The 26728-nt window shown below is 43.6% G+C and overlaps 2 protein-coding genes across 8 annotated transcripts in view; one reads left to right on the top strand and one right to left on the bottom strand.

Annotated features, from left to right (window-relative positions):
* RANGAP1 (Ran GTPase activating protein 1) overlaps positions 1-5078 on the bottom strand; it is a 21334-nt gene extending 16256 nt beyond the window's left edge. The window contains exons 1-6 of the mRNA XM_027885026.1: positions 4946-5078; positions 4819-4856; positions 3151-3289; positions 1824-1951; positions 848-907; positions 2-184 (exon numbers count right to left, since the gene is read on the bottom strand). Coding sequence (XP_027740827.1) covers positions 2-184; positions 848-907; positions 1824-1951; positions 3151-3262 — 483 coding nt within the window. The 5' untranslated portion in view covers positions 3263-3289; positions 4819-4856; positions 4946-5078. The remainder of the gene's footprint in view (position 1; positions 185-847; positions 908-1823; positions 1952-3150; positions 3290-4818; positions 4857-4945) is intronic.
* A 4382-nt stretch (positions 5079-9460) lies between these two features.
* ZC3H7B (zinc finger CCCH-type containing 7B) overlaps positions 9461-26728 on the top strand; it is a 43625-nt gene continuing 26357 nt past the window's right edge. Inside the window, exons 1-8 of one of the 7 annotated variants that reach the window (XM_027885004.1) lie at positions 9461-9795; positions 16210-16270; positions 17755-17788; positions 18151-18348; positions 19198-19356; positions 22042-22122; positions 24037-24096; positions 25487-25529. In XM_027885004.1, the coding sequence (XP_027740805.1) occupies positions 16218-16270; positions 17755-17788; positions 18151-18348; positions 19198-19356; positions 22042-22122; positions 24037-24096; positions 25487-25529 (628 nt within the window). In that variant the 5' untranslated portion in view covers positions 9461-9795; positions 16210-16217. Of the gene's footprint in view, positions 9796-13474; positions 13518-15186; positions 15380-16209; positions 16271-17754; positions 17789-18150; positions 18349-19197; positions 19357-22041; positions 22123-24036; positions 24097-25486; positions 25530-26728 lie in introns of those variants that run through there. The other 6 variants (XM_027885007.1, XM_027885003.1, XM_027885008.1 and 3 more) reach the window with 6 other exon arrangements.

Below are 26728 nucleotides of genomic sequence, written 5' to 3' on the forward strand. Positions count from 1 at the left end.
TTACCTTGCCACCACCAATGCCCATGCCACAGTTATTGAGCTTGAGTTCCTGTAGAGTGTAGCATGCAGGGCTCTTCAGCAGAGCCTCAAAGCCACGCACACCGTCTGGCCCAAAGGCATTGTCACTGAGGTCCAGTTCCACCAGCTGGGCTCCAGCAGTGATGAGTGCATCCCCCAAAGAGATCTGTAAGGAAGCAGATGGCAGTGGGTGGGAGGGAACAGATTAACTTCTAGTGACAGCATCACTGCAGTGGCTAGGCATGACAGTGATGCTGCAAAAAAATTTCCACTTGGAAGACATTCTGCAAAGCTGCATGGGGAAATAAAACTTTACAGCTAAATCCAGAGAAGTTGTGCAAACTAAGCTAAAGATAACCATAAGGCAATGACCAAGACATTATCCCACTCCTTTAGGTAAAATACATACTTTTTAAAGGGGGTTTTTCTCCCTCTACACTGCTGAAAGAAATATTGCTCTTATCCTGTTGAGTTTATCATGGCTTTTTTTCTTCACAGGACTCAAGGAGGCGGGGAGCTCTGTAATGGTCCTGGAGGACATAGCCATGTGATTTATTTAGAAAGCTTAGCTCTCATATTGGATCATGAAGATGTTCCCCCCAGTGACAAGCTCCTTCACTACCAGGGACTTCCATTTACTCTTTAATCAACTCTTCTCCACCTCATACAGGAGGAGCAAAAGAGATGTGCTCACCCGTTCCGAGATATTTAGTGTTAACAGTGCAGAGAAGGATCAGCTCTGTACCAAAAAACATACTCCCACAAAAAGCATGACAGGTGAGAAAACAGGTTGTATTAGTCAGAAGTCTCAGATCTAGTTTTCACTTACCAAAGCAGGGGGGATCTCAGACCTTAGCCTTCCTGTAAACATGTCACTCCAATGACACCTCTAAAATAAGAAATATACCAATAGAAACCACTGAAATAACTAGGTCAATACACTTGTAATCAAGATTTACATGTACAAGCTGCATTACGTCACTGTGGACAGCTTAATGCTGTTTCCCTTCCCTGGGGTTGTCAGTTGATTGTCATTTGACCACTAAAGAGCTGTAAAAACTAGTGTTACATTCACTTTACTTGCAAGGACTCAAAGCCACTGAAATAAACACTGCAAATAACACAATGCCAGAATTCTTGCTTATATTCAACCTGGAATTCTTTTCTGCTGAGAAAATTACCACAGAGAAAAGCAACAGGAAACTGAAGGATACATCAGGAATGCAGATTTTACAGAGGTATGGAGCTCAACAAACTGAACTTGCCTGAAAAGCCAGACTTAGGTGATTTAACGTCTATCAACGTTTCACAGCACTCTCCTTCGAGGGACAGTGTCTCTAGCAGCGCAGCACCCCCTTAACATCAGGCTAGAGCAGTAGTAGGGAAACATAGCTTGGGCACAAATAAACCTCCTATTGCACTTCCTTCATTATTTCCTCCCTAGTCAGACATTCTCTGAAGACTCATTCTCCAGAAGATCTGACCCAGCATTTCCATTTGAACTTAACGTTGTGTTGCTGTGGCTCTTTGTTTACAGATGCTGCCTTTGCAGAGAGGCTCTTCCTCACACAGCTTCTTGGTTTTAAATATTGGAAGCCTCCTAAACAGGAAGTTAGGAATGCAGAAAGTGTTCCCATTTATCCCAAAGTCCCCAAGTTACGCTGTATTTTCACACGGTCGTTCTTCCTACTGGAAGAGCCACCATGCAAGCTTCAGGACAAACTTCTGCACGAACAGCCTAAAGAGGTTGTCAGTATTTCTGCATTACTTGTTTCCCTTGACCACTCCTGACTTGAAGATCTCACCTTGAGCTCACATTTCTTCTCCAACGCTTTGGCAATGACCTTTGCTGCCTCCACACCCACTGTGTTGCCTTCCAGGCGCAAGGCTTCCAGGCCATCAAATTCCTCAATTTGCTTGATCACTTCTTCAGCTGCAAAAGCAGATCATCTAGTTTGTCTTTTAACCATCATCTAGGGCACCACAATAACCCTCTGATCCAGCAATACTTGCTCAACTCTACCTTTAGCAAAAACAGCTGCACAACATTACGTGAAAGAACCCTGAAACAGCAATAGGAACAGAGCTAAAATGTCAGGTCTTTAGAGAGAACATCCTCCATGCCCTACCCTGCCTTCTCATGATTTGCTTCTAGTTATATTCTGATAGCCATCCTCCTATTTGCAAAAGAAACTATCCTTACTTCCCAAATAAAATTCTTTTGCATTCAGCACATGGTTTAGGAGCTAGAATCCATGCACCTACAAAGGTGTAAGGACTAAAAGTTGATGGGAATTGGTGCCACTTCATCATGAAAAAGTTCCCAGTGACTGGCAAAATTTCAGCAGATGTCTGTTTAGCAAACAGGATGGAATGATTTAACTCTAGAGTGATCCTATGCAAGGCAAAGGAGCAGGCTGCAGAGTCTCGCCTGTCAGTGGGCACTTGTTATCATTCCCAAGCTCCAAAGTCTCTCCCCATAGCTCAGTGCCTTTGCTTTACTAAAATAACCTATAAAAAAAGCATGATCTTTGGAATTAGTGGGAAAAAAAAAAAAAAAGTAAGCACTATAGCAAGTAACATATCTGAAAAGCATAATTAAGAATATATACATTTCCTCCAGATATCTACTACATTAGCAGCCACTGTAAGACTCTTATTGTGAAACATGCATATACCAACAAGAGAGATATTCCTGAAAAAAAGCCCAACAAGATAGGAGTCTAGCAAATAAGTCAGAATTTGGAAAGAAAGTTAACTATTGCAGCAGACTAACATATCAGCCCATTCTTCTGTGCAGGTCTTGTTCCAAGAACTGTGATCCACTTGCTTAACTGTTCTTAAAAAGAGTGCTGACTTCTAAAGCAGAGCAACTGTCAAAAGTATTTAGGGAGAACACCAGGAACACAAGAATTACAAACCAGGAACTCAAACCCCAGTCCTGGCAGCTGCAGCAACTGCCAGGGCACCAGGTCAAAGCAGGATACCAGAAGGGAAGGAAATATCTCTATCAGAAGCAGCTGCATGACCCTTGCACCTATAACTTGTCCATGCAGGATTAGTGGGAGGTTTACCACAAGATTTTAGAACTTCAGGGAGACACTTCCCAAACACAAGACTATTTTCTCTTACCATCTTCAGCTGTGTTCAGTTTAAGGCTCTGGCCTTTGAAGCTCAACTGTCCACCACCCACTTTGGTTTTGGCAAGTGACTCCGCAAGCTTAGTGATGTCTTCTGATGCCATTTTCCTGCTTTTTCCAAAAGTTAAGAGCTGTCAATCAAAAGAATTTATCATAAGAAAACCTCAAACTACAATACCTAATCTGTATGAATTACCATATTTATTTGAACAATAATGTGGTTTTTGTTACTGAGCTATCTAATTGAGTTTTTAGTGTCATTAGTACTTTCCCCAGAGCTCACCTGGATAGCTAGGTTAGATTAATATTCTAAAGCCAACCAGTCAGATGGTGCCAGTTCTTCCAGTACTGATGAGACTTGGGTTTTGACTGAGTTGTTACACTTCCAAAATAAACGGTAGGTAAAACTATGGATCAAGGCCACATTAAGAAGTTATTCTTAGTGCAACAGTAACAATTACAACGTAATATTCCTCTCTCCTCAAATCCCAACCTTTAATAATACGTGCTGCACTCCCCCTGCTCTCCAAAGCAAGCTAGAATGAACACAACTGTTCTTCCTTTTCAGTGATATCCCCAGTAGTGCCCTTGTCAGCACAGTTCCAGAACCATCGAGTTGCTGAAAGCATTGTGTGTGCTGCATACAAAGCTATCTGAGGTTTCTGAGTTCTCTTTCCTTTCAGATGTCCCACACAAATTTTATCACACATTAAATTGGATGATCTTACAGTCACAATAAATTAGCTAACATTTTGCCTTGAGGCACAAGTTTGAAGCTAGCCATGCCTGGTACCATCTGCACAACATTATTTAATGAATATTAAGCATATCCCTGTGTGAAGGAACTGGCCTCCATCCATTCAGCAGGATAAACAGACTATGTTTCCTCCACTGCGATAAAAAACAATACACAACTAATGCTTAGAAGCCACATAATTAAACAGATTTCAGGTGTCAGAAGGGATGAAGTTTCATTCCTACAACAGAAAACCGTTCCCCTCCATTCTTGTCTGATTTAGAAGTGACCCCATACCCTTGTAGCTCTTGGAGCTCAACAGCACTGGCTTTGAACAACTTCCTAAACAAAAACTGTATATACATACTTTCTTCCTGATATCCAGCTGTGAAGCCTCCAGCTTCCCCAGAGCATGGTTTTTCTTCAGGGGTGATTAATGATTAATTTTAATATTACTTTTGGACATGGGGACAGGGGAGGAAATCTCCAAGGCTGATCAACATTACTTTTCTCAGATGACTATCCTCTTAAGTAGATGCTGCCGATAGAAGAATGCTCACATAACTTACTCCAGTCCTACCAAGCCACGCAGACACCAGACCAGTGGACACCTCCCAACCTCTGCCAATCCAAGGTTGAGAAAGAAGAAAAACAGGACATCCTCCAATCCCTGAAGGTTTTCCCAGACAGGAACAGAAGTCAGGATCTAAAGAAGTCAGTCTGTTCTCCTAGTTCAATTATTCTCTTTACTTTAAAAATCACTTCTGTTCTACTGTGATGTTCTTCTTTACAGGTGTACTCACCCCCTTGGCTTCTCCCACCTTGAAGTCTCCCTTTACTTCCTAATCTCAACAGACAAATCCAGCATCACATCCTGAAGCATATTTCATTGCAAACGTCTGCCACACCCAGCCATCAACCTACCAGAGGTCTCTTCGCTGCTAGTTCTTCTACAGGGAAAGCTTTGGAAAAAAAAAAAAAAAAATTGAGCAGTTAGTCTATTTGGCAGTTAAACCAAGACCTGGAAATGCCTGAAGACATGTTTCCTCACTACTTAAAGACTGTGTGATGAAGGTGGATGTTTCCCGACGGCCAATAAAGTGAGTTCAGAGGAATATTGTAGTGGCAACACTTTGCCCACCCCAGCAGACAACACATCGGGCCCCTGTCGCGCTGTCCTGAGGAGCCCGGCAGCGCGGGGTGACAGCCCGAGGCTCCTGCCAGCCCCCCCCCCACCCAGGGGCAGCGGGGACTCCCCTCTTCCCCCGCGGGCGCAGCGCAGCTCCGGCCCTGCCGCCGCCCGTGCCCACCGTGGCGCCCTCACGGAGCCCGGGCCGCGCGCGCCACGCACACCCACGGAGCCGGGACCCGCGTGCGCGTGGGGCTGGGACCCGCGTGCGCGTGGGCGGGGCGCGCGCGGGAGCGCCCCCCGCAGACGGAGCCGGGCAGCCCGTCAGCTCGCGGGGTGGGATGGCACAGCCTCGCCTCACGCACGGCCACCTCTCCCGGCTGATAACGGCGGCCGCCGCCTCGCCGCCCGTCCGCCGCCCTGCCCTCACCTGCTCTCCGCGCCGCGCGGGTCCCGCCGCCGGGTACGGGGACGCGCCGGAGCCTCGCGCCGCCGCCGCCGGGGCCGCTGGGTGAGGGGCGGGCGGGGGAGGCGGAGGATTTGAACGCCGGCAGTTCTGCTCCCCGCGCCGGGATTGGCTGCCGCGCCCTGACGTCACGAGGCGCGCCCCTCCGCCTCGCCGCAGACGGGCCGCGCCGCTCGGCGCGTGGGCGGGGCTGCGCGGCGCCGGCGGCCGTGGGGCACGTCGGGAGGTGTAGTCGTACCCTTGGCGCCCGGCGCGGCGGCCTGGAGGGACTGCGTGGGTCTGTGCCCGAGCCCCTTGCACAGCCCGCGCCTCGAGAAGCTGTCGCCCGGGGAGCTCCCGCATGCCCGCAGAAGGGACACGCGTACCTTCTGGACCCTGCAGATCTCTTTGTACTTGCGTGTTACTGTCAGACTTTTCTGCTGAGGAAGGTGCTTCACAGAATCAATTAGGTTGGAAAAGACCTTTGAGGTCGAGTCCAACCTGTGACTGAACACCATAACGTCAACTAGACCACGGCACTCAGTGCCACATCCAGTCTTTCCTTAAACACCTCCAGGGACAGTGACCTCACCATCTCCCTGGGCAGCCCATTCCAATGTCTAACCACCATTTCAGTGGAGAAATTCCTCCTGCAGTCCAACATAAACCTCCCCTGGCACAGCTAAAGACTGTGTCCTCTCATGCTGTCACTTTCACCCAGGAGTGCACAGTCATTCCTGCTTAAGGATGCAAAAAGCGTTGGTTTGCATGACAGCTCCATGTGTACACTGTGCATGACATTTTCTTTCTGAGTATAGGAACAAAAGTACATCCAATGAGGTGAGGTGAGCCGTGTGTAAACCTGCCTGCTACTGCAGTGGGTTTGCACAGCACCTTAGTCCCTTCTCTCCGAGCTGCAACTTATAGGCACTGATGTATTTCAGGCGGCAGATACCCGGTGAGATCACTATTGGGGTGGGTAACAAGCAGGATTTATTCTGCCATTTGATCCCAAAACATTGTAAGAGGCATTTTCCAGTCTCTCACAAATTTCTCAAGTGTGCTTTCAAGAAGCAACAGCAAATGCTTATTTGGACCCAAGAAAAGAATGTCAGTAGTTGGTGATCCTGGATGACTTGGCACACTGCACTGAGGTGGAAGTACATGGTAGGCCTTTTTCTTTCTGGGGGAATACAAAAAGCAGTGAGGTTTCTTTGTGCAGCTTAAGAATAAAAGCCGTATACTGGTACAGCAACAAGATAGAAAACTGGAGCAAAATTTACCTCACAAATAATAAGGAGTTTCTCTTGCAACTGAAGAAAATTAAGAAGCATTTAGACACTGACTAGACTATGGTTGTTTGTGAGAAGCATAAAGCTGCCTGAATATGCAGAGCTGATGAGGGAATGAATTAGTGTGATCTTGAGAAAGAGCTTGAATCCAGAAAATATAAGCAAGAAATTTGGCCCTGGTTATTAGTTCCTCATGATTTTTAGCAATAAACAGGATCATATTAAATGCATCTGATTCCCTTCCCTGTCATTCTCCCAAATATTGGGTAATTGCCTTTGCCAGAGGGGCAAGAATAAAGTTGTTGACTGTAGGTGGAGCTATGTTGGAATGTAGGTGTACTGTGCCATCGTAGCATAGATTCCATACATGCTATACATTCCCCCTAAAAGAAAAGCTTTACAAATCAAAGTAATTTCTACATCACCGTATCTAGTTTGTAGCAGGGATTTGTGGTGTTTCGACTCTTGCTGACTACCTGCACATGAGACCTCAATAATGATGCTTGCAAACTGTAAAAATCTTCATAAACCACTAAGGAAAGATGTTTTTTCATGAGAGGAGCAGTACATGCAGGATCATGACCTTGCAGAACACCTATCAGTCTTACAGGCAAAGCAAATTTCACTGGAAGGAAGTACAACATGGCATTCAATTGAAAATGCAGTCTTGAAAATTAATGTTTTTGAATTAAAAATTAGTGCTTATTCCAGCATAAGTCTTGATTGCGTGTACATTTCCGTTTTGTTCCTCTTTCCCCTCCAGTCCTCTTAAGCTTTCCTCTTCTCATCCAGCTGTGATGTCATTTTCTTTCAGAGGTGCTGCAGAGTTTGAGGTATCCTGGGCTCTGTACCTCATTTGATGATGGCTCTGCCGCTGTGATCTGACATATCAGCTCTCCCAGTGTTTACCTTCTCTCACCAGACCTGCTCCACCTTTCTTCTACCCAAAACTATCCCTCCACAGGATTTAATGTACATTTTGCCCAGAAGCTTCTACCAGAGGCCCAGCTTGGTTAGACTCTACTCATTGTCACGGTGTCACTGTCTAAAAATAAGAGGTAACAAGTCTCATGAAGAGATAATAAAAATAAATACTGACTTATCCATGGATCCAATCTTTGAATCATAATCAATATCTTAAAAAGTGCATTGTGATAAAATATTGTGAAGAGCATTATACAGTGTTCTCTAGTGTCGTATGGTACATTATACAATTCACAGCCTATATTTCATAAATTTATCAGTTTATTGTGTTGACAGAGCTGCCAGAAGCCAATCCTACTCAATATAATAAAGTCTTTCCTTTTCTGCTCAACATATTTTAAATATTAAACAAGTTTAGTACACTTTGTATGTTACCTTCTACCTGCTTTTGAATCTTGTTGGAGTTGCTTAGTTGCAAAGCACAAAGTGACACTCTTGTGGGTCACTGTAAATAGAGAAGTGAGACACTCAGGAGTAAACATGTCACTGATTACATTGGAAAAAAGCTGGTAATTTAAACCAGTGTCAGTCTGGAAATGATTAACCTGATGGTAGACAGAATCCTTTAGGGGGAGGAAAACCTGTTCTACCAGGGAGGTTGTACCGGGAGCTGATCATAGAACTCATTTGAGAAGGTTATTTTAAGTTAGTGATAGAGGAGCTGAACAAAGATGAGTGGATCCCCCCATTCAAGGTGGTCTGTGTATCTGTGTCTTCACAACCTTTTCCCATGATAGAACAACATGAGCCACTGGGCCTCTTTTGCTTCCCACCAGCAGATCTGTTCCTGGGGCTCTTCTGGCATGGACTGCTGAGGAGATTCAGTTCACTTTCTGAAAATACTGAGGGATTTGGGATGAAAACAAGGCAAAAAATATGGTTCCAAAAAAGTGACTAAACTCACATACGTATACATAAATACAAAATATTTATCTATAAAATATGAATTAACAAAAATAATATAAAATATAAAATAAAAATATATGTGCATATGCACATATGTAATACATGTGTGTATATATGTTACAGTTATATGTAGAATGTATAATATGCAACTCTATAAAATAGAATATGAATATGTATATATATATATATATATATACATATACACATTCACATACACATGCAGTGTGTATTCCTTTCCACCCAAAGATTTATGTTTTCAGAAGATGTTATTTACAGGGAACCCCCTCAGCAGTGCAGGTGGAGTAAGTAAGGTCTGTCTGGAGCAGATAATTGCTCTGCCATAAGCAATGGCTCTGGCCCCCGTCCAGCAAGCATATATGGGTGGGCAAAAGGATCACTGCTTCACGTATGTGATAATTCTGGGGGGTGTCTCATAATTCAGTTCATTGCTGCACTCGTATGCATGCAATCCCTCTGCAGATGCAGCTTTTCTTTCTTTTGGGGTATATTTTTTATATCAGCAAAGACAACCAGGAAGAAAAAAATGTTGCATTAAAATTAGAATGGAGAGTCGAATGCTGAATTGGGGGGGTGTTTTTGGTGGTTTGTTTGTGGTTGGGGTTTTTTGGGGTTTTGTTTTGGTTTTTTTTTTTTTTTTTTTTTTTTTTTTTTTTTTTTTTTTTTTTTTTTTTTTTTTTTTTTTTTTTTTTTTTTTTTTTTTTTTTTTTTTTTTTTTTTTTTTTTTTTTTTTTTTTTTTTTTAAGTTGTTGGGGTTTTTTTTAAGCCTAATTCACCTTAAAGAATCTCAAAACCAGCCACAAGGGAAAGATCTGTGAATTTTTGTAATGGAAAGCGGTAGCCTCTAGGGCCCAGAGGATATGCAGGGAGGCATTTTCTCTTGCTGGTGCAGCTGAGAGCGAGCGAGCGAGAGCGAGACCTGGAAATGAAAGTAAAGAGATCAGGAGGCACATGGAGGGAGCTGCAGGGGCAGCCGATCCAGAAGCAGAATGCTGCCTTCTGTAATTAAATAGCACTTATTATTATTATTACTTCTAGTAATAATACATTAATAATATCTCTAGTAATACAATACCATTTATCAAGGAAAGTTTATACATAGTGTGGGGGGGAAAACCCGAGAAGAGGTGAGTTCTTTATTTTTATTTTGGGGGGATTATTTTTGTCTTAAACCAATTCTGTATGTGTGTGTGTTTGTGTATGTAGAAAGGGGTGGACTTGAGAAACAAGAAAATCTGGATGTTGCTTCATTAGAAAGTAAAGGTTTCAGATAGTAAATGCATAGATGAAACGTTGTGTAATTGCAAATTAAAAAAAAAAAAACTCGTGAAAAATAATACGAGTGAGATTTTGAAGCTAACCCCTCTTCCGCCGAAAATATGGGGTTTGCAAAAAAAAAAAAAAAAAATTGTCAGACATCCTAATCCCACCCCCCGGAAAAAAATATAGTAGTCTAAAATTGGATAGCTAGGGGAAAAGCCCCTGGGTTTATATGGAAAACTTAGTATTAATAGTGTTTATCCCTGTTTGGGGTTTGTAGGTTCGAGATCTGTGTTCTGGTTTGTATTTAGGCTGCAGTTTCCCCCTCTTGTTTGGTACAAACCCCGTGAAACCGCAGAGAAGCCCTTGTGGAATTGCTTTTTAGATGCACCTTCCGTAGGGGCTTCTAAAGTTTATCAAATAAGAAGATGGTGTTTTGGTTTTGTTTGTGTGTTTTTTTGTTTGTTTATTTTTAATTCTTTAATGTTTTAGACAGTTTCCGGGTGGCAGGGGACGTTATGTGGTTTGGGTTCGGGTTTTTTGGGGTTTTTGTTGTTGTTGGTTTTTTTTTTTTTTCCCTCTTAAAGCCGCCTCCCTGACTTCTGGAGATGTGTGATTTTTATTTAAGCGAATGGGGGGGTGGGGAAGGAGGAAGAGTATGTTTTGGTTTGTTTTCCTTTTCCCGGGGAAACTTGGGTGTCTCCTGCCGCAGGAGGCCCCTGCCAGCGGGGCCGGGGTGGTGGGGATGTTGGGGTGCCGGCGTACGGCAGAGCCGCGGGGGCGCGGAGGGCGCCGCCGGCCCCTCTCCGCCAAGGCGGGCCGAGGTGGCGCCTCTGTCAGTGGCGGCCTCTACGCAAGGCCGGGGATCGGCGGCCTAGTGCTGGCGGTGGGGGGAGGAGGCGAGCTAGGGCGCCCGCGCCATCCGTGTGAGAAACAGCCCCGGGATTTAGTTTTACAAATGAGGAGGAGGGCGAGCTGGGTGGCCACGAAACCAAGTGGCCGAGGGACGGGCAGTGTCACCCCAACTCCCTCTCCTGGCTCCTTGGCTGTGCTGCGGTGGGGGCAGGAGAAAGGGTGCCCTGTGGTACATGGGGGTGTTATGTGTGGAGCACAAGGCTGAAGGGAATGGAAAATAGGGTGTTGAGGGCTGTGGTGGCCTCTTGAGGCTTAAGCTGCTACTGCCGTCCCCCTCCTGGGGAAACTTATGGTCACTGCTTTTATTTTCAGCGGCAAGTGAGGGGGTTGTCACTACCTTGCTCTGCATTCACTGGGTGCAGTGAATACTGCTGGGTGAAGCTGGTGGCACCCCGATGACCCCAGTGGTGTTGGAGAGCAGGAGTGGCACTAGTGGAGTGCTGGAATGTGAGATAGCAGCCATGGAAGTACCTTGGGATGGCTGGTGTGTGGAGGGATGGGGGTGTAAGGCCTGGTGGGCACAATGTGGGGGGGGGGGGATCTAAGAGCTGTTGGCTGTGAGGAGCATTCAGACCCAGGGAGGGGGACATGGCAGAAAGCAGATGCGGGACTGAGCAGGAGCTCAAGTTTGTAATGGGCTTTTCAACTTGTCCTTTGTTTGACGTGTGCCCATCTACCTATTCTGCACCGCTGAGGTGGCCAAACTGCAGTCAGTGAAAACCTCCCATGTTGCAGATCAGTGCATCCTGGAGTCTTTTCCTTCAGGAGCTCCAGTCTCAGCTCTACAACCTGCCACTTGCATCTTAGTGTACTTATTTCTGGCTGAAATGTTACAGTCAAAGCCTGAAAGTCGGTCAAGTGTGAACTCATTGCCATCCCATAAATACAGTATGAAAAACTTTGCCCAAATTCAGCTCTGGCATGGTTATGAATAACCTATGTCCTTGATAAGGTAAATACAAATCTTTCTGTTCATCTTGTAGTATCTCTACCCATCTGCCTATCTAGAGCATATCTACGCCATTTGTGATTCAGGCACCAAGTTTACTGGCTCATGCTTTCTTCTGAAGACAAGAAAACCATTTTGCCTGTCTGCAGCATTTTATTTCTGTCTGGCAAATAGTTTGTAACTTGTTGACGAACTGTGAATAAAGTTCTCTTTAGATGCTGAGAGGATAAATGTCTCTGGACTGAAAGGATAAGAGCTTTGTAGTGGGGATATAAATACTCTGGATTTGAATTCTGCTGGTGATTTGAGTAGACGAGTCTGGACAGACAGATTGGGTGGGGGGTAAAAAGGACTCAGACACAGTGCTTCACGAAATGTTTTCTGCTGTATTTCTAAAAATATTTATAAGACAGAGAAAACAAAAGCTTTGTGCTTAATATTAATTAGGCAGTAGTTGTGGTATGGTGTGCAGCAGAACTGAAGTGTTGCCCGTAATGGGTGGCTTGCTGTGTGTTGGATTTTGCCGGCGTAACGAGTGTGCAGCTTGGTCCGGGGGGTTGAACAAAGTATGGCAGAGAGGCTGGAATGATGAGGGGAGACATAAGTGACTGAGTTTGCTGTGGTGGGGGAGGAGGTGTGAAGAGCAAAACAAGGGTCTGAATGGCAGCCTTCTGCAGTGGTCGTGGCAGAAAGGTAGTTGTTCCTGAGAGGTGTGCAGAAAGCTGTTGGGGCGGCAGCATGTGGTGTGCATTTTCAGGGTGTTGCTGTGAGGAGATGAGTCTTATGTGAAAAGTCATGGCATAAGCCTGAATGTGTGACAGAACTTCAGCAGAGGAAGCTGGTCATCCACTTGCAAGGAGAGAGGAATGTGGGGCAGCATCAGGGAGCAACAGTCTAAGAGGGGAGATCAGACCTGTGGTTTATGTCTAAAGAAGGCAATGGAGGGGTTTTGGGTTGAAGAACATTCACTGTTGAAGATGAGGATAGGACTGCAGAGAGTAAACAGTAAACACAGAGGGTTGTTTTTTACAATGATTTTTTAGCAAGGATCAAACTGTAGCTATGTATTGTGGGACTTAAAGAGATGCAGGAGGTTGGTCAGCCATCCACAGGTAGTAAGGATGGAGTTATTCATGCTGGATGCAGTGGCAATGGTAGTGAGGAGAAAAAAAACAGAAGGGGAGCTCTGGGATGCAAGAAGTGTTGGGTAACTCTAGAAAGGAGACGTTCTGGAGCCATTCCCTGTAGTCCTTTGGCTGCACTCCAGGTTTGGGTCAGTAATGTTTGAATGCCCTTCTCTGTGGGCAAGCAACAGTAATCAGTTCTCATTGTAACACATGCCCACATCCTGCTGTGTGGGATGTTTTAGCAGTGGGGTCAGGGTAGCCGTGAGAACAGGTACTGATCTCTTCTTTGCTTTTTGTAGAGTGTTTTAAAAGTTGAGCTCAGAAAGAGAAGTAGACTGTGCATATCAGAAGTTTTTCGAGGTGGTGATTTGTTCTGTGGATATACACAATTGTAAAGGTGTGCCACAACATTTTGGAATGCAGCCATTGATTTTGTGATGACTAGCCAGTGTTCAACTGCTCTCCTCACAGTCACCAAGAATATCCCTTTTCATCAGATCTGTGGGCTGCCTCTTCACTTCCCTGACTTTTGTTCTCTCCAGCATGGCTCATGGCTCAGGGAACAGCAAGAGCAGGGTTGCTCCTCAAGGGAGGACAAGTGAGTAGCCAAAGGTGATAACAGTCACCAGCAAAGCTGTCACTCACTAGGGTACAGTCTCATCATATCTGAACAGTGCAGTCAGAACTAGATGCCGGTAGCAATGGTCCATCACCAGTCCCAAGGAAGATGTGATTGTGAATCGGGTCCAGGGTCCACCAGCGAGTTCAGCAGTAGGAGGTGGAGCAGGGATATAAATACTTTGGATTTGAGTTCTGATGGTGATTTGAGTCTGGAGAGACAGATTTTTTTGGGGGGGGGTGGGGGAAGGGCTCTTATACACAATACTTCATGAAATGTGACAGAGACAGGACCAGACAAGCTGCCTGTGGTGCAGGTCACAGGTTTGTCCCAGAGGTAGGACTGAGGACAGGTTCACCCACAGTATAGCTCAGACAAGGCAATATACCTGGACCTCAGCTGAAATGGAGCTCCTAGACTATGGACAGAGGATGCAATAGGTGGGAGTCCAAAATGGGGCTGTTTGGAGCACTTCAAGCCTTTCAGTATATTCAGGGACCAGACAGCTGGAAATCCTTCTTTCCTCCCTGTGCTTTCCCCATGAGCCTTTGTGAGGGTCCACTTGACTCTTTTACCTCCTCCCCCCTCCAGTTTATCTCTTGTCCTTTCCCATGGTGACTTTACCTGCTCTTGTCTCTGATGGCCTTTGAGGTTCTCCTACAGTTCTCTGGGTTTGCTCTGTCCTCTTTTTTGTCTTTCGCTGCTGTCTATGTGGAAATGGTTCCTACTGCTGCTCTTCCCCTTGTCTGTTCTCTCTTACTTTATCTGTATTTGCAGAATCTCATACAGGGAGAAATATGAAATGAATTGCTTCTGCCTCTTTTTCTACCCCTCAAGCCTGTCTGCCTGTAGCATTAGTGATCATATTAACCTCACAGTCTCCGTGTTAAATTTCCTTGTTTCTTCCTGATTGCTCATGATTCAGGGTATTTATAAATCATCCCAGGCCTTCTGTTGGTGTTGTGCTGAAGTATACCAGCTCTTTTTCATCACTTCTGTTGAAAGCCTTTGTAGAGATGCTGATCATAACTCACCTTGTCTGTTGGCTTTCCCTTTCCTCCTGCGCTGCCCATCCTGTTCCAAATGCAGCTGCTTAAAATCTTCTACCTCCTGCTCGAACCAGATTACTCCCAAATTTATTGCCTGATGACTTACAAACTGTACAATGTCACTTTCAAGCTCTTGCTTCCTTCTGCTGCCACTTTTTTCTGGGCTTTCTTTCACTCCTGCCTTTCCTGCTTCCCCCAACTCTCCTTCTTTGTAAAGGGCAGGTATCAGTTCTACATTTTGTGTGGCACAGAGCACAATCAATAAGGGCTTACTGAATTGTCAGGATTGATTTTTATATACCTTAAAGTCTTCTTCACCCCCTTCCAGACTGAATGTGCCATAGATACTGCAGGATATCTTAGAATGATAGGGATGGTGGGTAAAGGGAATGAAGGGAACTGGGTGATAACGTTCTCCAAGTTGTTGCAGTATAGAGTTAGAGAAATTAGTTTTTGTTATGATCTCTTCAGAGGCAATCCCATGCTGAGAAGGCACGTTGTCTTCATCTGCACCTTATCTCAGTGTTTCTGTGCTTGCTGCTTTTGTCCCCAAGTTCCTGTTCATCAAATGCTGAGCATTTGTGGTCGCAGCTGGTTGATGTGAAATTTGCTGTCACTAGCAACTCTATTTTGGCACAGAGTGCCATCCTTTCTCGCCTTTGTTATTCTTTTCTTGTGTGGCAGACCTGTGTACCTTAGAGAAAGGTCAGGGAGGAGCCATTCCAAAATTTGCTTCCAAACTGCAAGGGATGAAGATCATCTATCTAATGATGTGATTCAAGCCTGGTTTAGGTGAGAAAAAGGTCATAACTCCAAAATGTCTCCATCATACTTGCAGAGACCAGACTGGATTTGGTCAAAACCAGAAAAGTTACTGTGCCCATATTTGTCTCTGACTACGTGTGGATAACTCTCTCTTGAACCTTCCTGAGGCACTGCCCACCCCAACTTTAAAACACTGCAGGATGGGGCTCTTTCCCTCTCCAAAAGAGTGTTCCCTAGTTTGTGCTGCTCTAACCTGCTGGTTTTCAGCATGGAATCCTCACTGCATGGATTCAATGCTGTTGTTTTATGTGGACCATGCCAAGTAATTCCATCTCCTTCCTTCATGTCTCTCTCTGATGTACCTCCATACACCTTACGTAGATTACTTGTTTCGTATGCTGTGCAGTAAACCAGTTTAAATCTGTCCCAGGTAAATACCGGTCAGAGTTGCTTATCATAGGAGGGTCTCAGCACAAATTCCTGAAATGACTGCCAGTGCAGAGAAAATGTTGTTGTTGTTTTTTTTTTCTCTTTCCTAGAAGGCAGTGATGATAACAGTTGGTTCCCATTGCTTTATTTACTGACAGCCTAAGTAGAGAGCTCAAATTGAAGTAATTCCTCTTTGCCCATGTATCCTGTCAGTGGCATGTGAGAAAAAGCAGATACTTGGTAGTGAGCTGCTTGCTGTTCTGTATCTGTAGTGTGGATAAATCATGGGCTTTGGTGTTCAGGGCATCTGCTCTGGAACATTTTGTTAGTAGTAAATTCAGGCACAAACAAAATACTGTGCTGTTTAATTGCCAGCAAGACCTAAAATGACTCATTTTGTGTTGTTTCTTTTTCTTCTTCCTCTACAGCAAGTATAATGGAGAGACAGAAAAGAAAACAAGAAATAGAGAAAGGACTTCAGTTCATTCAGTAAGTGGACAACCTCAGTGTTCCCTGTGGATTTGGAGGCAGTTGTCTTTCTACTGAGGATTGCAGGAACTGAGTTCTTCCTGTTCACTGCTTTGGGTTTTCTGCATGGGAAAGAGATACTGTCCTGAGGATTTTTGCTGTGATTTTTCAGAGTGCTTCTTGTCCTGCCAGCTCCCTAAGCTTTAAATTCTGTCTTTCTCATTTCCTTGGGTTTTGCCCTCCATTGCATTTCCAGGATGATTTTTATAGTCAGCATAATGCTAATAGTACTTGGACCTTCTACATCTTCAGCACGAGGATCTCCAAGTGCTCTCTCAACAAGGTTATCCCACCTTTCTTAGGAAGAGAGATAGTGTTTCAATCCTGTAGGTGGGGAAAACAAGATAAATAACTTGTTAGGTACCCCATATGGTGCCTATGGGAGAAACAGATTACCTGGGCTCTTTTACAGTTGCCAGCCTGGTAGATGCCTTGGGTCACTCCTCTATGAATATCATGTGGCCCTCTAGAGCTTGAAGTGGTTGCTTATGTAATAGTTAAAACTCTAAGTGCTTCCTTATAAAATACAGTAGTATTTTTTTTCCTCCAATATTTGAGTTAGCAAGGGCCTCAAACTCAGGCCCAGGTTCCATGATGAGTAATGAGATTGATTTGGGTTCTTTTTAGGACTTCTTTGCATCCTGCAATTAGTGTAGCTGAAATCTGTCCCTCTACAGTAGGAAAAACACCCACATCTTCCATGTTACGTGTTTATATCCTGTGGTATGTCCGTGATATTTTCACCCCAGTCTGAGACTAAATGGGGCTGATAACTCAGTTTCAGAGATGCAATTGTGAGGTTTATTTTGAGAGCATTTACAAAAATGTCCAAGATTCTTGGGAAGAAAATAATTTAGAAATTTGAGGTGTTGTTCATGCATCTGGGGTGTATCTTGAACTCTGAACCAGGGGCAGTGCCGTTTGTTGGTTTATTTTGGTGCAAAAGAGATAATCCAAGTTTATAAGCAGCATGAATGTTTCTTACAAAGCCATGACATTTCTTGTACCTAATTTTAAGGAGTAGTTGGTGATCAGATGAAGTCTAAAAAAAGTTTATTCTGTAACCAGTAAGATCACGTATGCACTGTAAGTGAGAAGGGCTATGAAAGGTGCTAAGGATTCCTCTAGAGCCCATTGATTTTTCCTTGAAGAGGAAGAATAAATGTATGGGGACCAAGCCTGAATGACTTGGATGGTCCAATTTGAAGAACAGAACCTTTCTCCTAAGTCTCAGTGCTGTTGTGGGATAGGTGTTATCCACAGAAACACCGCCAGTTTTGTGGCACAGCCTTGGCCAACAGAGCTGGAGTTAAATAGCCTCGTGAACCTGCGTTGTTGCTCACTGAAATCATCAGCACAGGACCAGAAAGATGAATTCTTCATGAGACAAAAGCCCTTGTTTTCATGGATGCCTGTTTCATGACTATTCTTTTTTTTTTTTTTAGGTCCACATTACCCCTAAGTCAAGAAGATTATGAGGTAATGGAGAATTTGTTTGCTGAGGTCGGGAGCTTGAGATTTGTTCTGTTGCACAGCCATTAGTTTACATACCAAAAGTGAAGAATGTGGGATTGTCTGTCATAATTTGTCTGTGACTTAAAGTTTTAAGCTTCTGACAGTGACAACTTTCAGGGAAAGGAGAAGACACTTCAGTGCTCAAGAAGAATGGGGATTTGATTCTTCTCTACCAAAAAAATTGATATCTTACATGAGGGTGGGAAGACAAGACCATCTTAGTGGGCAAGAAGTTTGCTAAAACACGTGGAAAGGAAGGGGAAATCGGGAAGTCTCTCTTGTCTCTGAATATCCACTTGTCTACTTGTTCTCTCCCTGCTGCCCAGGCCTTTTTGCAGAAACTGGTGAGAAACTTGTTTGCAGAGGGCAATGATTTGTTTCGAGAGAAGGATTTCAAGCTTTCGCTGGTACAGTATGTAGAAGGGCTGAACGTGGCAGATTATGCAGCCTCTGATGAGGTGACCATCCCAAAGGAGCTCCTCTGCAAGCTACATGTCAACCGAGCTGCCTGCTACTTTGCCATGGTGAGTGCCTTCCCAGGAGTCAGGGAGGACATCACAGTTGCAGTGCTGTGCAGTTGGAAAAGATGTCAGGAGAGGTTTCAGTCGTTTTTGTTCTCTCCCTGGTCGAACACTGGAGGAGATGATGACACACACAAAACTCTCATATCTCCCCACTATTGCGCTGTGTCTTGCGAGACCAGAGGAGGGATGTGACGGAGATGGGGCCAGGCATAAGGTACTGACAGTGTAGTTCTGGTCCACACTGGTGAGGAGTTAGTACAATCCAATGTCTTCCAGTACTGAGTGAGCATTTCTCTGGAATCCTGTTTGAGTAGTGCTCTGGAGGATCCTGCCTCCTCAGATAGGCACTGGAAGACAGTAAGAAGGCTTCGGTTCTTGAAAGAACTTTCAGCACACACATGGAGAAGATTCTGAAATACTCAGGCTCTAAAAGGCTTCCATTTTACTAAGACATGTAACAGCTTTCCTTTATGGCACAACCTCAGAGCAGGTCCATCCTGTTCATAATGAGGTTAAGTCCCTAAAAATTAGCAAGTGGTCACATAATTAAAGACTGTCAAGTGTAACATGGCCAAGGTAGGGGGAGAGAGAAGATAAGGTTGCTCAAGCAGCCTTAGTTCTGTCATTCACTGACTTTGAAGTGTTTTGAGTTTTGCAAGATTTAACAAAATGTTCTGTTGATGTAGGTGCGTTTGTACACTGGTCTGTGCATGAGGTAATAAATATATGTGCTTCCAACTGCCATTTATATTCCTGTTTTCTGCTGAGAGATAGAACGTTTGCTTTCACACACAAGAACGAGTTAGTCTGCTGTGCCACAGCTGACTCCAGGTGGTCTCTTCCGTGCAGGGATTGTATGAGAAGGCACTGGAAGACAGTGAGAAGGCTTTAAGTCTCGACAAGGAGAACATCCGAGCGCTATTCCGGAAAGCCCGCTCCTTAAATGAGCTTGGAAGACACAAAGAAGCGTATGAGTGCAATAGCCGGTGCTTGCTGTCCCTCCCACATGTAAGTTTTTGACATGCAACTCATCTGGAATATTGTGGCTCACAACCTTCCTCTCGGCAACATACTTAGTGTGAGGCCAGAGGACAGTGGAAGAGGAAAATTGGTTCCTGAGAGCATGGTTATGCCCAGAAGTTCCATCTCTCTGACTCAAATATGTTTGTCCTCCCGTATTTCTTCAGTCCAAGTCACTTCTACAAATAGTGCCAGCCAGAGACACCGGTTAGTGACAGCAGGTTCAGTGGCCTATTTGCGAAGAACAAAACCCTATCCTGACAGAATGTGAACTGAGGCCATGAGAATGTTTTAATTGGCTGCTTTTATATCTCTAATGGGAATGGCTAGGAGCATGGGACAAATGGGAATTGGAGCTTTGGAAGGAAAACATGTGGTTTTCCTGTTTTGGATAAAAATGTCTCACGTTTTGCTTACTGATTGTTAAGGCAAGCTGATAAAGGTTTTTATTTCTGCAGGAACATGCAATACCGTCCTTGACATCACGTCATAGTTATTTTTATGTTCACAGGTGTTTAAATTTTTAAATGAAGAGGGGACTATCTGCATATACTGGGACCTAAATATTTTCCTGATAATGCTTTTGTTGAGCATCATCTTAGGCCAAATATTGAACAGGAAACCAGACTGTGATTACACAGGTTCTGGTAAGCACTGGTTAACTTTGCTAAATTTGGTTCTGATCCATCACAGTAATGCTATTACAAGAAAAATGCATCTGCCTCCACACGAGAAGTTAACTTTCCCGTATTATTTTATTATAGAAGCAGTCTTTGAAAGCCTTGTTAGCAGGTAGTAATTCCTTTTTGTATAGCTTGTAAATTCTAGTTTCTATGACTTGGCAGAACAGGGTAACCAAAACATACTTTCTTTGACTTGACAGAACAGGGTGACCAAAACATATTAAAGGTATCATGTTTGGGGATGAAGAACTGTTTTTTAAACAAGCCCTGTTATTGACAAAAGCATCTAAAGTATGTTGTTTGTATATAAACACATAAAAGCCATATCTGCCCATATTTCACATTGCAGTTGAGCCACTTAATTTAATTTAGTTTTTCACCATATAGTTATGATTACATAGTTCCCATTATTATCATTACAATCATTGTGGTCTACAAACAGTTTATCAAACTTCTCTATGGCAGAGAACTTCAGCCCAAAAAACTCCATATTGAGTGATCTGCATTCTCTATTCTAAACAATTCAATCTTGTAAATTAGCATACCCGATTGTCTTATTACCTGATTACCAGAAATCATAAGCTTTCTCTGCATGAAAGGCAAGTCATCATCTCACTCTTGTTTCCATTACCCTCTGGAGCACACGAGTACTTCCATCTTGCATTGCTGTCATTGCTGAGAACTTTGTTGTCAAAACAGAGCCTGTCTTAAAACTTCATTGATGAAGGATCTGCCACTCATTTGGCTCACTGTCTTGCAGAGTTAACTTATTTCTGGGTGCAGATACTCAGTGATGCTAGTTTGCAGAAGTTCTCAGCATGGTGAAATTAATACTCCTCTGTGGTATGCTTTTTTTGGTATGGTATGGGGTGTTTTAGAAGAGGAAATGGACAAGTTAGATTTTGTCTTCACTGAGTTCAGAGAAGACGATGACAACTCATGTTGAGGATGTGGAGGAGTGCGTACAATCAAAAAATGGCACTCTAAATTGAAGGGAAAAGTTAGTGAGAGTGTGGGCTGGAAGAACCAGAGGCTTGTCATGTGTTGAAAGGGAAAGGACTGAACCTGCACAGAGAAGGAGATTAGAAAGATCAGCATGGCAATTAGAGAGAAGGTTGGAGATGAGGGAGGAAATGGTGGCATATAACGGGATATCACAATAGGTTGGGCAGATACTTTTTTCTTCTTCGAAGAAATTATTAAAATACTCTGATATTTGCAAACAGGGAGAGAGAGGAAAGCAGAAGAAAACAGTTGCTGGTATAAATAAGTTAAGAAGGTTGTGGGCAGAAAGCCCATGGTGGTGTGTGAGTGGGCACGGGCATTGGGCAGGGAGGGTGGTAAATGGCACACAACAAGGAAAGCTAAAGGATCTACTTGACTAAGCTGAGGCAGTTTGAGTGGAGCTGAAGACAGTGAAAATGCCTTCTAGCTAGTAAGTTGGAATCTGAGACTTGGTTTCAGCTTTAAAAACAAAGAAACAAACGAACAAGTAAAACAGGCTAGTGAGTACAATCTGCATATCAAAACTGATTATTAACTCTACAGCTGGCAGAGAGGGAAGACATGCAGGCTCCTTCCCAGGCATGGAGACCTTGAAGAAGCTGTATCAGCCCCCAGCAGCCAGCCTTGGCAGCTCCTCCAGCCATCTTGCCAGCAGGACTCATAAACCCTGCTTTTGCAGAGTGGGTGCTTTTTTGGAAGCAGATATTTGATTCTGATCTTCTGCAGCATTGAATACTCACTCTGCACCTCTACATAGTGTAGGGCAGAGCTCTCAGTGCAACTGCAGCATCTTGGCAGGACTCAATGATGAGAATGATGAGGTCTGCCTGGACTCTCCTAGAGCTGCTCTGAGAGTTGCCTACCTGCTGCCATCTAAAAAAATTGATTCCTCTTGGTGCAGCCCAGTGTGCATAACTGCATTTCTCTTTATTTCATTCTGTGTGCCACAAAACTGAAAGTGTCCTGTCAATGGTTTTGTCCCCAGGATGAAAGTGTCACACAACTGGGACAGGAACTTGCCCAGAAGCTGGGACTGAGGGTTCGAAAAGCATACAAAAGACCTCAGGTATGACTTCTTTCTTTGTATCCTTTGGCTCGTGCAGATTTACTTTTGCAGAAGTGGGAGGTGCTGCCCTGCAGTTACAGACAAATGTACACCACCCTGCCAACTCTCTAGCAGGCTGCTGGCCTGTGTACCCTTCTTTGTGGTGAGGGAAAGAAAGGCCTGCGCTTTGGGAAAGCAGCAAGTATACACATCTGGTCAGATCCCAGGAAAGGAGTGTTATATGTAACTGAATCTAGGCTGAAATATAGCAATAAAAATTTATTGAAGATTTATGTAAAATGCAAATAAGCAAAACAGCGCGCTGGGCGGCCGGGGAGGCCCCTGCTCCACTCACGGCACGCAAACGCAGTAAGCAAAAACAGTAACTTTTATTCCCTTATCAGTTCCCCTCCCATAGTCACTTGTTATCCTTCTATTGGATCCGAGTTTGCAGGTCTGGTTCTGGTTGGCTTCCCTGCAGGCCCATTTCAGTTGCCAGGTGCTTTCCTTTCCATAATTTTAATTAGTCCTTAGTCCTTGAGGCCTAGTGTGTAGCTTAGTGTGTAGGTATCTCCAGATGTCCATCTTGGATACTCTGTATTGTTCTCTTCTTGACCCTTTGATCCTTGTCCTTCCCTTTGTTACTTTATGCGTGTGCTATGAGACAATAAGCTTTTTATAAAAATAAGATACAAAATACTTATTCAGCAAAGCACAATAATTTGTCTTTCTAGTTTAAGAACTGCAAGCTGCGTGACTATCAGCTTACAATGCTGACAGATTAATGAACCATTCTGCAACTCACAGTTTCCCAACCTTAACAGACCATTGATTATAACATATATATGTTTATAAGAATATAACATGCAATACAATTTAATGAGTAAACTACTACTACTAATTTGATGAGTAAATTAAACTACTACTACTAATTTATTACAGGAGGTAAAAAGCGAGTCCTGGGTCCGCTAGTTAACACCACTGGCTGGATCTGTAACTTGGCTCTGCAAGGAACTGCTGATGCAATTGGAGTACTGTAGGTGTTTAAATGTGTACCCTGCGATGGAGCTAGAGGGCGTCAGGCCACTGCTAGCACTCTCCCATAAAGCTGCCTTGGTCATGGATTTTGTTGTCAGAAGTAGGGAATATTAGCTGTAGTGGAGGCTGACGTTTGCATTAACATCCTCGGCCCCTTGAGCAGTGGTGTCTTAACCAGAGTGTTCCATCTCCAGAGGGGCACCTTTGTAGTATGAGGTGGAACGATTGGTGGGCATCAGGTTTGCAGAGAGCTTTTGGGGTAAATCTGGCTATAACATGTTAATCCTTTCTCTGACAAACTTCACTTGTGATTTGCCTACCCTGAAAAAAACTCCTTGATGTTGTAGCAGCTCTCAACACTCCCAAATGATTCTGTCTCAAAGAAAGGGAAGCTTCCAGCAGAAATACTTTTTGTAGCTGTTTGCTGTGTTGGCCTTGCTGCCTTTTTTGCTGCAGTCATGTTACTCAGTTGAGATGGGCTTCAACCACCCATATGTGAGAAATATAAAAATTAAAAACTCTGAAATGCTTTTTATTATTTGAAATTTAGTGATTGGTATTTTAATAACATTTCAACCTCTTGTGTTGTCTTCCAGCTTTCATTTTACCACTGTAATGCCTTCCTAAAGTAGTAATTTCTTAATGAAAAGAAACAACCTTCTGTTCCTCAGGGAAGTTTTTTTTGCTTCCTGATTGTGTTGGATGTTCTGAGGTGTACAGAACAAATTTATGTCCCTTTTTAGCATTAAGAAACGTGTACCCCTGTGTCACAGCCTTTTGGGCTGGCTTTTATTTTGGGGCAGTGCCTGGAAGGAAACTCTATTGTAACCCAGCTTTGCCTAGTTTATGAGCATTCATGGGCTGAATTCTGCTCTAAGACCTCTCTCTTCCTTGCAGCAGGAATTGGAAACATTCTCACTACTCAGTAATGGCACATCAATCAGTTCGTCAAACCAGGTAGAGTTTGCATCCTGTGGTTGTCACTCTTTATGGATTGCGCTACTAGAATGCTTTGCAGTTTTGTTTACGTGCAAATTTATAACTGTCTTTTAGGGTTGAACTGTATTAATTAGTTTTACACTTTTAAGGAATATTGTCAAGGAAATTAATTTGTTTGAAAATATTTCTAGTGACAGCATATTTGTTGTCAGTAGTTAGATCACTGAAAATGGTCATTTTTCTTAGTTATTGTGCAAATTTGTTTTCTCTTGCATTTTAAATAACTTTTTGTTATCAAGTTTTTATGTAGTTAACAGCAATGCTAAGTAAAAGTCAGAAAATGCAACTGCTGACGAAACATACAGAATTAAGTCCTGTGATGTACTGAGAGAGTTACATGCACATTTTATGTACTCTTTGTGTTGTCCTGGGTGATCCAGCTGGCCAGGGCACTGTGCAAATGCTAAGGTAAAAGACAAGAAACTGCAGATTTCCTTGTTCTTTCACTGGGTAAAAAAAAATCCAGACTAAACTAAACCCCTGCTGTTTTTACAGGCTGTTTGGTACTTCACACTGCTCCTTAAAACAAACAAACAATAAAACTGTAAACATTGTAATTTCATACAGTAAGGTGGGATACTAAAGAATTAGTTTACCTCTCGTGGTTCACTGTCTTGCCTTCTTTCTATGAAGGCCAGTCAGCTTTCTTTAATGGTTGTACCTAGTTTTAAATTTGAAAATTTTTCTTTTTGCTAGAATTGAAAGTAGTGCAAAAACTATTGTGGTAGATGTAATATCTCAAGACAAATGCTTTTCTTGTGCCTTTTTAAGTTTAAGCTAAAGGCACATGTACTTACCTCTGTTTATGTTTCTGTAAAATATGGACTCAATTTATTTCTTGCCTGGAGCTCCAAGTCAGCAGTTGTCTTGGCGGAAACATTTTCCTGTTTTGAGTTTGCTGTAAAAGTTTGTGGTTTTCAGATTGCAAAATATGTGAACTAAGAAAAGGAACGTTGTGTAAGATCAGGCTAATCGGATCTCCCATGCTGTGGGCTGAGTGATTGATGCATCCTGGGACTTGGGACACAGTGTTCTCATCCACACATGAAAAACCCTATTCCATGTATGGATTTACTCAAATGCTTGGATATTGTGCAGGGATGGTATTCCTTTGCAGCGAAATGGTTTGTACATGGATGAAGGTAAAAACAAATAGGTTCCTTGGATTAATGGCCTCCTAAAGTCCATTGCTTTTACTGTTCTAGCAAGGAAAGAGGCCATAAAGGAAAAGAAGGGGTCATATGCATTCAGTAGTAGTAAAGAGTCCCATCTGTGAAGTGTGGATATCTGTCTAAAGATTAATTTCTCTCAATATTTTTCTCTCCCCGTTCTTGTATCCTCTTTGCAGACTACTTCCAATGGATTGGGTTCAATAGATGACATCGAAACAGGTAAAAATATCCCTTTTCTCAGATTTTTGTGGCTTCAGTAAGGTATGTGACCAGGCTAGCAGGCCTGAGAGGTTCATCCCTGCATTTGTGTCTCTTCTGCACACTCCTGAGTTTGGTAGCAAGGAAGAGGGAAAGGTGGTAGAAAGCAGGAATGTTTTTTCTGCAGAAAAGGCCAGGCCCAATGAGAGACACATCTGGGAATTAAAAGGGCCTGCTGAGGTACATAGCTCTCTCCAGCTGTGCTTTCTTGAAGCTGTGTTTGGCAAAGCTTCTGAAACTCTGCTCCCAGACAAAACAGTCCAGATAAAGTGAAGTTAAGGTTTTAGGCACTGCTTGTGCTCTGAGTGTATATTGTACTCCAAGATGCTGAGGTGGAGGAACTGAAAACAAAAGGAGTTGGGAGGGACCAGGGAGAGCTGAGTTCAGGGTTAGGCACCCAGGAGGAGCAGAAGGACGGCTAACAATGTTGCTTTTCTCATGCTGGGAAACAAGTGACCTTAACTCTGCCCCTGTAGAAATGCTTGCTACGTGTGTTGGCCTTTGTTGTATGCTAGAGCACTGAGCTTGTGCCTCTGAGCACATCCCTCTTTTTTCTTTGGAAGGTACTTCTGTGTGTGAGGGTAAGTGTGAGGACTTACCACTGCAATGGCTGTTTTTATAGAAAGAAACTAATTTCCTCATTAGGGTGCTTTGGGAAACATGTTAGTTTTCTGTTGAATGACAGTTCAGCAGCTGAATGCTACATGTGATCATGAGACCCAGTTCTGCGAATTAAGGAGAGTTTTTCACATGATCTTGCAGTGCTAAAATGAACTGGACTCCTACTACAGAGTAAAGAGTGACTGCATCCAGTAAGCTCTTTATCTAATTAGGATTTGTGTAAGAGCAGCATGCCACCTTTGCTGCAGTTCAGGCAGACAAAGCCTTTACTGCTTGGAAACCTTTTTAAAAGCACTGGTATTCTGTGTTATCCCATTGCCCTGAGAGTGGTGTGCCACTAGAAGGGCTGTGGGTGCTGGGAACCTTGAGAGTTTCAGATTCTAAGCTTTTTTAGCATGGGGTTTTTTTTGTTGAAATTTTGGTTTGGTTTTGAGATGCAAACTCTTCAAGTTCTTTCCTCCATATTTTGCTTGAAGTCGTGTGATTAACTCAGCCCTATCCTGCAGAGGTCATGGCTCAGATCTGGCTCAGTATGGCCT

This window comes from Empidonax traillii, unplaced genomic scaffold (assembly GCF_003031625.1).
Source record: "Empidonax traillii isolate 1590-97213 ecotype Southwest subspecies unplaced genomic scaffold, ASM303162v1 scaffold159:size1039807, whole genome shotgun sequence".
NCBI classification, from domain to species: domain Eukaryota; kingdom Metazoa; phylum Chordata; class Aves; order Passeriformes; family Tyrannidae; genus Empidonax; species Empidonax traillii.